At 38.8% G+C, this 12,523-nt stretch overlaps 1 protein-coding gene across 1 annotated transcript in view; it reads right to left on the bottom strand.

The window, feature by feature from the left end:
- USH2A (usherin) overlaps window positions 1-12,523 on the bottom strand; it is a 773,776-nt gene that overhangs the window by 125,404 nt on the left and 635,849 nt on the right. The window contains exon 60 of the mRNA XM_060289919.1: window positions 8,504-8,858. Coding sequence (XP_060145902.1) covers window positions 8,504-8,858 — 355 coding nt within the window. The remainder of the gene's footprint in view (window positions 1-8,503; window positions 8,859-12,523) is intronic.

A 12,523-nucleotide genomic window follows, 5' to 3' on the forward strand; every position in this document is an offset into this window, starting at 1 on the left:
TGCACGTAGAGTGGAAATGGCCTGAGGAGGACTCTTAGGGTGGTCCGCATGAGATGTTTATGGTCATGAGGGGAGACGGGTCAGAACTAAACCTCAGGGAGACAGAAAGCGCATTCTCACTCAGGGTGATTTAGAAAGGAAATAGAGCCTAATCCAATACCTGAGAAACTACCTGGAAATGCACAGTATGGTATTAGAAAATGTCTAAATTTGCAAGCTCAGAATTTTGTTGCAAGGCCTGCTTAAAATAAACACAATCTACATTTTCCCAATCATGACCAAATTCATACAGTTGCTTTATCCAAACCCCAATTTTTTTCTACATTTGCTCATTTCTTTCAGCCTCTGTTATTCCAAATAAATAGCAGGATATCTGAAGTTCTACAGCCTGTTTATATTGTTATTTACAGTCTTAAAGTACTTTGCATATGCATTAATTTATCTAGCCCTTACAACAGCCTTGTGAGATAAGTAATATTTTAGTTCAAACTTGACAATTAAGTAGGAAGGCGGATCCATTTGAAGTGTACGAATGTGATCATTTGAGAAGGGAACAACATTGGGCCTTCAAGCAAAAGGATTCAACATATACTTTAGAATTAGATTCAATGGGACTTAGTGAAGGATTTGATATAGAAGTAAGATAAGGGAGGACTCAAGGATGATCTGGCTTGAGCAGCTAGAAAGATGATGGAGCCATTCAGCTATGTAGCAGGATGTACTGGAGAATGATGAGTAGAGCTTAGAAAAATAGGTGATAAGTAACTCCACTGGCACTGTTAGACATACGTCTGCAGGACTTACACAAAGAATCAGCCTTACACCTTCAAGCCCATCTTCCTCTGAAGATCTGTAAAAGACAACTTATGTAAGAGAAGACCCTTCCTATATAAGAAGATTCATGAAAAGCAAGTTCAAGAGGGGAATTCAGTAGAGAAATTTCTCCAGGTTATCTCCTTACCACTTGAGGGAGGATGGGGATACTCCATACTCCTCTCTCAAAGCATATGAAGGATATCTTAGAGAACAGCATGAAGAAATTGAGGGTGTCTGCAAGAAAGGTGAGATGGACATTCCACTCCTTTCAAGAGGCTTGCTATGGAGGTGACAAGACTTATAGGGTAATTCTGATGCAGCCACTAGGGTGAAGAAGGATCTTCCGAGATTCTTATATGATCTCAGGATTTGGGGATCATGGCCTAATGCAGAAGCTGATACCTGCAGCTCGTTCAACAAATTCTGAAGTTCTGAGGCTGGCTGCGTCTTACCCAGTGGTGAGCCAAGTAGAGAAGATAGTGCTGGACTAGTTGTACTTTCCTCTTTTGATAGAACAAGTTTTCTGCAAGCCTAGTGGATGCCAAGAAAGCAAGGAGTTTTGTCAACATGATAGGACCTGATATTGGCTGACTGCTCGGGAACGGGAACACAGAAGTAGAAGGTTGTGGGTGGATCTTTGAGGCAGTAATGGATAGGGGTGCAAGAAATTTGCCAAAGCGTGTGTCGCCTGCATCAGGAACTGTGAAGCATGGAATCTCCCATGGGAGACCTCTATGGAATCCACACAAAAAAATCATGAGACACCTACAAATAAGAAGGCAACAGTAGATGCATTAGAACAATATTAAGGAGTTAGACTTTGCTACTTTTTGTTTAATTTTATCTTTTCTTCCATGACCCTGAGGAAGTCAACAAGAGAAGAGAAGGGAACTGAAGAAAAGGAAGAAAAATGGACATGCCTTCTCTTCCCCATTGTAGATCCCTTAACACAAGTCAGGCTTTAGACTGGATTTTTTTTAACACCTGAAATGAGTCCCATTTACCAAAACCGGGCTGGTCCTTGTCACTGAAAGTGACTGGAAAACCATGGGACCTGCTCTAGAGATTACTGATGAGCAAGGAAGGGAGTCCTGATGAAGCTTGCTGGAATGAAGTGGTTGGAGAAAAATAAAGCCCTTTCAAGGAAGTAGTTATACAAAGTTCAAGAAGACTTACATGGTATTTCATCCCCAATAAAACCGAGCAAAAAGCAGATCCCCACTATATATTTGTGTTTGGTAGAGCATTATTAGAAAAAAAGGATAAAGATAAGGTAAGGCTAATAAATGAAAAGTTGAGGTCAAATAAAATACAACATTACAATAAAAAATGGGATGTTCCAACAAGTATTCATTGTTTTGTGTCACATCTACTCACCCATATTTTGTATCTTTTATATAAAAGAATGAATGATGCAGGTACTCATATTCTAAACTGAAAATCCCAGCTAATAGAATTGATACAGAAAGTAGAGTTATTGTTTTTATTACTATTTTTTCTTGATTTTAGAACAACAGTTACCAAAGGAGTTGTTTTAGATAGCTAGATTTCCTAAAGCATTTCTTTTGACTTATCAGTGGATCTGGGGGAAAATGCCAAGAACCATCAAACTGTAAGAGCTACAACTAATTCAAGATCATATGTAAAGAGCAATAATGTTTTACATCATACTAAGCCAAAATGAAAATGGGATTAAAAATAAATTCATTGATGTACTCACAGACTCTCCATGATATGGCAATTATAAAATATCTCATTTTTTCCTTTTACATATCTACCTAATGGTAAAGAGATCTGCGACAACCACATGGGGACATTTTGAATACCTCCTCCTTGACACTGGGCAAGGGAGTTTGGCAACTAGAATCTAGAAACTAGAGTTTGTAATTCTGGATTTTATTTCCAGATTAGAAGCCAACTTTTAGTGACCCATATAATTTGCTTACCCCTCAACACCGTATGTTTGATTCTACATACAGAGTGAGGGACCATCTATCTTTCTGGGGACTGGGCAAGTGTCTGATCTGGGCTTGATGTTTTATAACCCTGTGGGGTAAGCAGGGATATACTGAGAGCACAGACTAACAGGTAAACCACTTTTTCCTTTCCATCCCAAGTTATTTTTGCCAGTGTGATGGCAGGTGCCAGGGAGAAAAAGCAAACAAATCCTAATGGTGGCAACAGTACCGCCAACCTTGCCAGGAGTGTTCCCTGTAAATACCACCATGGAACTCTCGTGTGCCAAGCAAGGATAAATGCAGTTTCTCTCCTGACACCGCACAATTCATCGCAGAACTAATTGGGAAGGGAGTTTAAGGACTTCTACCTAAAGCTGGTTTTCAGTAGTGGAGGGAATTGGTCTGAAGAGACCCTAAGGAACTAGATATATCTCTTCCCCTTAGAAGGATCTCCGTAGGTCCAAAAAGGAGATGAAACTTTTCATGAGGTTGGGAGAAAAGCTGGTGATACATTAAAAGCCACACTCTTTCCATTTCTTCTCTCCTGCTGCCTCTGTTGCTAATGCTGCAGCTCTTGCCAACACATATGCTCTCCACCCCCATGGAGGGCCCCCACTGCCAGTTCTCCATCCACTGCCACCATCAGGAGGACTCATGCATTCATTGCACCTGTTTTATGTGGCTCTCCCAGCCACATCCACCTGTCTGTAAACAGCTCCGGGGGGACTTTGGGACAAGCTAGGGATGGCAGTACACTACAGGCAATTTATTGGTGGCTTCTCATGCAGGGATGGGATCCCAAGATAAACAAGAGACTAAAGGAGGGGCATTAGTGACACCTCTTGCAAGTCTGCGGATTGAATTGTAATCCTGGATTGTGGGAATGGATTCTGTATCTCGCTAACTGAAAAATGTAATTCCTTTGCTCTGGTAAATTTCAGCCAAAGTGGTCAATGAGATAAAAAGTTGGAAACATTTCCTAGGGCAGGCACAGAAATGGAAAGAGACAGTGAAGATGTTTAGTTGGTATAGGAATTGGAGAAATAATAAGTATAGCCAGGAAGGCACTCAGAGAGATTTAAAAGGGAATCATCAACACATGAGCAGTAGAAACTCGGAAGCAAAGAAACTTAAAAACCTGAAATGCCTAGTAGTAAAAATCTGTGCCCCAGACTTGACTACTCATCTTCCCCCAGAGTCTCTGCCCAATAGCCCAGCTGCATGGGAGACACTGATAACACAGATAAGAGCAGTATTGAGCACTGACATGTTGAATAGAGTACTCAATGACTATTGGCCAAATTGGATTGAATTGTTGATAACCTGTTCTTGACCCTGAGGGCCCAGTATGCTAGTATAGAGAAATCATGCTGTTCTGAACAGGAAGAGATGGACCTAAATCACAGGAGGAGGAATTTGGCTAGGATAAAAGGAACATTCCTCTCTGATGGTGAGGAATTGGAATTAAGAACCTCCCGAACCTCCTTCTTTAGGTATCTTTAAAAAACGGTTGAATACATTCTCTTGGGAATGTAGGAATGGATGAAACTCAAAGACAACAGCTTATTTTCCTGATTATTTCTTTCAAAGACGTCAGTCTATAAAGAGTCATAGTGGCCTCCTGCTCTGGAAACTTGGCCTAGTGACCAGAACGACATAACACTGGCCCGATTGCTCTGTGGAATATGTCCTCGACTGCTAACAATAAGTTCAAATGGGACTTTTCCTGACCAACCTAATGAAATCTTCTCTTGGGACCCTCAGGGCCAAAGATCCGGATTTTGGGGAGCTACTTTGAACACACATACACATTCAAAAACGGAATGCAGAAATACTGTTTCTTGATTATTATGGCTCTTCTCTTTAGCTGTGCAAGGATTAATCTTTAGAAGAATGGAAGAAGACAGCAATACTTGGCTGGCAAATGGAAATTACGTTGGGGAGGGCTATATACAGAGGGCCACGTAAAGCTTAAAGCTTGAGGCCATAGGCCTTCCACTTTGTCAGGAACTTTTTTTAGTCTGATAAAAATAGAACCAAGCAGATTAAATAAAGAACAGAGTTCACTGGATACTTTGAGTCTTGGGTTGTAAAATGAAACTGGCTATGAAGGGATGACTTAGAGGATATATCACAAGGGAGTTCTCATAGAACTTTTTGGTAGATTAAACGTTTAGGCTGAAACCTCTGAAAGCCATATTTTGAAAGATCAGAGGTTTAAGCATTGCAACATTGATGCCTTCAATAAAAATATATTTAAATTAAGTTGCCTCATTCAGAAAGATCTTGTCAAGGATTTTTCAATATTTTTATTTCAGGGTGGAAGTTAAGAACATGAATTGCCAGGATATAGTGAGAAGTAACAGATTTCCCCATGGATCACATATCAACTAAAAAAGAACTTCTGCACTTAAGAACACTGCTTCTGATGCTTATAATGAGGGCACTAGAAGATGTAATATGAAAGACCCTGATATATAAAGATAATTAAATGTCAAATAAAAAAATAAAGTACCAATTCTGAATTCTAAATAAAATGAAGATTTCTTTCTGATATAAATTGCAGCAAGCTTTTTGGACCCACCTCCTAATGAAAATAAAAACAAAAATAAACAAATGGGACCTAATGAAACTCAAAAGCTTTTGCACAGCAAAGGAAACCATAAACAAGACGAGAAGACAACCCTCAGAATGGGAGAAAATATTTGCAAGTGAAGTGACCGACAAGGGATTAATCTCCAAAATATACACACAGCTCACACAGCTCTATATCAAAAAAAAAAACAAAAAACCAACAACCCAATCAAAAAATGGGCAGGGGGCTTCCCTGGTGGCGCAGAGGTTGAGAGTCTGCCTGCTGATGCAGGGGACACGGGTTCGTGCCCCGGTCTGGAAGGATCCCACATGCCACGGAGTGGCTGGGCCCGTGAGCCATGGCCACTGAGCCTGCGCGTCCGGAGCCTGTGCTCCGCAACAGGAGAGGCCACAACAGTGAGAGGCCCACATACCGCCAAAAAAAAAAAAAATGGGCAGAAGATCTAAATAGACATTTCGAAGACATATAGATGGCCAAAAAGCATATGAAAAGATGCTCAACATCACTAATTATTAGAGAAATGAAAATCAAAACTACAATGAGGTATCACATCACACTGGTCAGAATGGCCATCATTAAAAATTCTACAACCAATAAATGCTGGAGAGGATGTGGAGAAAAGGGAACCCTCCTACACTGTTGGTGGGAACGTAAATTGGTACAGCACTATGGAGAACAGTATGGAGGTTACTTAAAAAACTAAAACTAGAACTACCATACGATCCAGCAGTCCCACTCCTGGGCATTTATCCAGAGAAAACCATAATTCGAAAAGATACATGCACCCCAATGTTCACTGCAGCCCTATTTACAATAGCCAAGACACGGAACCTAAATGTCCAGTGACAGATGAATTGATAAAGAAGATGTGGTACATACATATAATGGAATATTACTCAGCCTTAAAAAATGAAGTAATGCCATTTGCAGCAACATGAATGGACCTAGAGATTATCATACTAAGTGAAGTAAGTCAGACAGAGAAAGACAAACATCATATGATATCAGTTATATGTGGAATCTAAAAAAATGATACAAATGAACTTATTTACAAAACAGAAACAGATTCACAGACTTCACAAACAAACTTATGGTTACCAAAGGGGAAAGGTGGGGGGCAGGGATAAATTAGGAGTTTGGGATTAACATATACACACTATTATATATAAAATAGATAATCAACAAGGACCTACTGTATAGGACAGGGAACTCTACTCAATATTCTGTAATGACCTATATGGGAAAAGAATCTGAAAAAGAGTGGATATATGTATGTGTACAACTGAATCACTTTGCCGTACCTGTGAAACTAACACAACATTGTAAATCAACTATACTCCCAATATAAAATAAAGATTAAATTTTAAAAAATGAAGATTTCTTTAATTTACACACTGCTTATTTCTTAATTCTATGAGAAATTTGAACATAGGACGGTGAGAAAATATTGTACTTTATTCATTTATGAAGATTCTTCTGGAGTTTCATGAAAATATGTTTGCCTCATCTTATTTAAACATTTTGATAGATGTTATACTCTATATATACTCTATAAGATAACCTTCATATAAAGTGGGCTGCCAAAACTGGAAGCATAGAAAATGGTCTGGTCTTTGACAATGGTGCTTTACGATGTCTATTCTTTCTCACTTATGAGGGGTTTCACACTTAGCAAGGTCTTGGCACGTTTTGAAAACCCTATGTATTTGACTCCCAAGACCACAATGTTTCATCTCTGTGAAGGAAATCTGAGGGTTTCCTGCTGATCTCCCAGAGCATTTCTTTCTTTTCTTCTCTTTTCTTTTTCTGTTAATATGTGCTATCTGCCAGTCATTTTTCTCAATGCTGGGGAGAGTCAGGGCAGCCAAGTAATATCTCTCAGACATAACTTGGTTAATTTTGTGTTTCACAGATCTTCACTAAGAGTTTTAAAACATATTTTTAAATAAAATAATGGAATAAACCGTCATTGGAAAAAGTCAAAACTAAAGAATCATATGAAGTAAAAAGTAAAAGTGCCCCCTCTCCCTACAGGTTGCTTTATGGGTAAGTTGCAGAGTATTCCCTTGTCCCAATATGTCTCCTCTCTCTATTTACAATATTCCAGAATGTTTTACACAAATTGCGTCACATTTACACACTTTCCAGAGCATTTCTTGCCTAACACTTTTGGTGTATGATATTCTCACTTGTATTGTGGTTTGCAGCTGGTAGGTGGTAGGGTTTGGGACCTGAATCCCAGTGTGGTGGATATTATGGGCTGTAACCCACTACTACTCTTACTTTTTTTTTTTTTTTTTTGTGGTGCGCGGGCCTCTCACTGCTGTGGCCTCTCCCATTGCGGAGCACAGGCTCTAGACGCGCAGGCCCAGTGGCCATGGCTCACGGGCCCAGGTGCTCTGTGGCATGTGGGATCTTCCCGGACTGGGGCACGAACCTGTGTCCCCTGCATCGGCAGGCGGACTCTCAACCACTGCGCCACCAGGGAAGCCCTACTCTTACTTTTTTATGTTCAGTTCTCATCTCTGCAGTATTATAACAGAGAAAGCTCCCCAAGATAAGGATCATCCTATTTTTGTAACTCCCATAGAATGTCAGGCTATGCCAGGGGTAAAGAAAGCTCTCAGGAGATACAAGGTAGACTGAATTAAGTTGTGTTATGGGCCAGAAGAGGCCAGCCCTGAAAAATCAACACTAAGTTATAGTGCATGTGATGTATATGTATAACTCTACGTATCTAGACAGGTCTACCTAGAAATTTAATTTTCTTTTTCCTCAAAGAGCCAATAGTATCACATCGACATATGTGACATGTCTAATTTCATCTGAGCCTCATCCTCATGAGGTGTAGAGGGACACATTTAATATTCCCATTTAATGGATTTGGAAATCACGCAAAGAGAGATTCACGTATTTGCTGGAGGTAACACAAATTAACCGTGGTTTGAAAACTGGTCTCCAATATCTCTTATACTTAGTCCATGGCTACGTTGCATTTTTTGCACCTAACCATTTTCATATATATGTTTAAGCCCCAAGTGAAGAAAAATGACAAGGCAGATAAGAAAATTAAGGTCAACATATTAACCAGATAATCTAAGTATCTGTTATACTTTTTTTCTGAAGTTCTTACCGTCACGGTGAAAGCGTGCACAACAGAGAAGTTCAACGTCGGGTCATCGGTTCTCTCTTGGTAGACCACACGGTACTGGGAGATAATGCCATTGGGAGATTCTGGCTTCGTCCAGTTCAGTAGAACTGAATGAGCACCAGTGGCTTGAGCCCAGGGCGCTGGCAGATCTTGAGGTGGGGCTTCTAGAGTCCGTGCTGATGACCACAGACTCTCCACAGTGCCCCTGGAGTTACGGGCTCTGACCCGATATTCATAGAGCGTGAAAGGTCTCAAAGTATCTGCATTGTCAATAAATTCAAGGGCTCCTTCTGACCAGACAAACAAAAGGGATTCCTCTTCAAGGCCAGCAGGACGTCTGGAAGGAAACCAGCAAAACAATCAGTGACACGGCACACTTCAAAAGAAGGTTTGTAGACAGAGTAAGGAATTGCTTTTTAGAAGAAATTTTTACAAACTCAATTTTTCAACAGTCCCATTAATGAAATGAACATGTTAAGTCTAATAACAGGAATTTGCTTTAGAGCTCTTTAAAGGGTAAAAGTCAAATTTATTTCCTATGGCTTCTCCAAAACCTAGTAAAACGCAGAGTATGCTCAAAAAATTCTTTCAACTACCTGAGAAGGTGATTGTTTAGGTCCATCTTTAGATTTTACTGATGTTAAAACTAGGGCCCATGAAGTAAGTCACACAGAGAAAGGAACTGAATCACTTTGCTGTATACTTGACACTAACACAATATTGTAAATCAACTATACTTCACTCCTCCCCTTCCCCCCTGCAAACCTCCCCCACAAGTCCCATGCAAACTCTTTTGGCACTTAACATATAGAGCATTAAACATCTAAGTAAGAGAAATGGAATTGTCAGTTGCTGGAATCACCCCAGATAGCTAATATTTCATTTGGAACAGATATTTGCTCATCTGGGTGTAAAATCATGATGCAGACCTGACCAGAATTGGAAGTTCCTGAGGAATCCTGGTTGGTCTCTTTCTGTGTTCTCAACATCTGAGCCCAGTAGGTTTAATAGTTTTTCTTTTAATTGAAGTATAGTTGATTTACAATGTTGTATGAGTTTCTGGTGTACAGCAAAGTGATTCAGTTATACATGTAGACACATTCTTTTGTATATTCATTTCTATTATGGTTTATCTGAGGGTATTGAATATAGTTCCCTGTGTCATACAGTAGGACCTTGTTGCTTATCTATTCTATATATAATAGTTTGCATCTACTAACATCAAAATTCCAGTCAAAATTTTTTTTTGAGTGAATGGCCAAAAGGCATATAATTCCATGGCTTTTCTGCATCTTTGCCTCGTCTCTATCAACTCTACTTTTCTACAAGGGTAAGTATTCTAGGTTGGGGAAGAATGTACCCAAGGGATGACCCTTTCCTCTTTCAGCTTCATCTCTAGTTGAGAAGAGAGTGATGAATAAATCAGTATTTTCCAGGCTGTTAGGAGTATTTAATTAACACACTCTTCAGATGCTGGCATATTCACATGCTGCCACATCAGATTAACCATCAAAACGGAAAGGGTTATTAAGACAAAGTCAATGACAGTACCTTTCACGAAAAGTCAGGCTATTTAAAATCTTTGGCTCTGGGAATTTGATGATCCTCAACTTGATAAGTCACTATGACCCAGGTATGAGCAATGACAGTCTACCTGCTGGAGACTGTGGAGGCTTCACAGATACTCCCCGTGACTTGCAATTATGGTTAGTCAACCCACCACATTATTCCTTGCTACCATGCCTGGGCCAGGCTCTGCACTCAGTGTAGGTTTGCAGGGTTTGGCCTTTGTACTTGCTGCAGATACCAGGTACCAGATGTGTCACTGGGAGGGATCCACTCTAATGAGGACCACAGGGCTCACAGCCAAGTATTCCTCTCAGTCAGTTTTTTAAAAGGTGTTTGCTGGGAACATAATATAGCAGGCAAACATATGAACTTCTATGGGTAAATAAAACTTTCTATTTTGTCTGGCTTCAAACTTTCTATGACAAGTCAATGAACTTTATTAAATTCTCATGAATTCCCACATCGAGGTGTAGCCATGGTTGTGATAAAACTGACGTTCTATTAAAAAAAGAAAAAGAAAAAAAAAAACAAAACAAGAAGAAAAAAAGAAAAAAACATAAAAACACACATACACACACACAACTGACAATTCTTTAAAAAATTGCCTGAGAGTGTGAATTTTAAAAATCTATACTATGTAAGAGATTAAGTATTATGTTAGCCCCAAGTTTATCCACCAAAACAGTTAAAGGATGCAGCTGGGTTAAGTATTTCTTATCACGACTGAATATTTAATTAATATTACAGTGAGGTAAACAGTCCATTTGTGGTATTAACAACAACAACAACAAAAAAGAACATTTTTACGTCTAAATGAACTTTGAACAGAAGATGTTGAGTAGATGACAATTACTCCTAATTTATTTAAGATGTAGGCTTCAACTGTGTTTAACTGGAAGTGCTTCCTCCTGAACAGTCTATGTTTAGGGAAATCACATTTTCAGTTCTCTCTGAAGAGTCAAACAATTAGTTCTTCTATACTTAAGTTCATTGGGGAGATACTTCAATAATGCACTTTTCCAACTAGAGTTAATTTAATGTTGCTTAACACTTAAGAAGAAAACAAAAATAATTATTAAACTAGGAACTATATATTTTAAAGGGCATTCATACTTCTGTTGTTTTCATGTGGTATAACCTTTTAAAGAACTCCCTACTCTCTTGGAATGCCAGAAGTTCTCAGTGCTTATCTTCAAAAGTAATTAAAACAAAATCCTATAATTCAGTGTATTTCCCATAACAATTTAACATTATGAAACTGCCAACCTTACCTTATGAAGAATATTAAGAATACTCTTAATTTAAATAAATAGCCAGAAACACCTGTAGTCAGAGGAGATGGATTGTAAGCCTTGGCCTTGACACATCATTAAATGACCTTGGGCAAACTCACCTGTGTTCTCTAGTGTTCATGTCACTTTGTAAACTGGAGTCAATGATCTTATAGGTTATAATGTCTAGAATTTTGGTAAGAATTAAATCAAGTAATGCATGTGAAAATTACTGGGTCAAATGTAATACACAATACAAAGGAAGTTATCATAGAAATGATGTCCAAAGCTGTAAGAGGGTGTGGAGAAAAGGGAACCCTCTTACACTGTTGGTTGGAATGTAAATTGGTACAGCCACTATGGAGGACAGTATGGAGGTTCCTTAAAAAACTAAAATAGAGCTACCATAGGATCCAGCAATCCCACTCCTGGGCATATATCTGGAAAAGATGAAAACTCTAATTCGAAAAGATACATGCACTCCAATGTTCACTGCAGCCCTATTTACAATAGCCAAGACAGGGAAGCAACCTAAATGTCCACTGACAGATGAATGGTTAAAGAAGATGTGGTACATATATGCAATGGAATATTACTCAGCCATAAACAAGAATGAAATGATGCTATTTGCAGCAACATGGATGGACCTAGAGATTATCATACCAAGCGAAGTAAGTCAGAAAGAAAGACAAATACTCTGTGACATCACTTACATGTGGAATCTAAAACATGACACAAATGAATTTATTTACAAACAGAAACAGACTCACTGACACAGAAAACTAATGGTTACCAAAGAGGAAAGGTTGGGGGAAGGATAAATTTGGAGTTTGGGATAAACAGATACACACTAATATATATATATATATATATATATATATATATATATATATATATATATATATATATATATATATATATATATATATATATATATATATATATATAACTGAATTCCTTTGCTGTACACTGGAAACTAACATAAAATCATTAATCAACTATACTTCAACTAAAAAAAAGAAACGATGTCCAAAGCCTGTATTTAGGAAGACAAATCCAGCAGTTGTGTAAAGGCTGCATTGAACAGGGAGTGACAGCAGTCACACGATGAAAAGGTCATCTCAACAGTCCACATGAGAATAAATGTGGATCCTGAACTAGG

Source organism: Globicephala melas, chromosome 1 (genome assembly GCF_963455315.2).
Source record: "Globicephala melas chromosome 1, mGloMel1.2, whole genome shotgun sequence".
NCBI classification, from domain to species: domain Eukaryota; kingdom Metazoa; phylum Chordata; class Mammalia; order Artiodactyla; family Delphinidae; genus Globicephala; species Globicephala melas.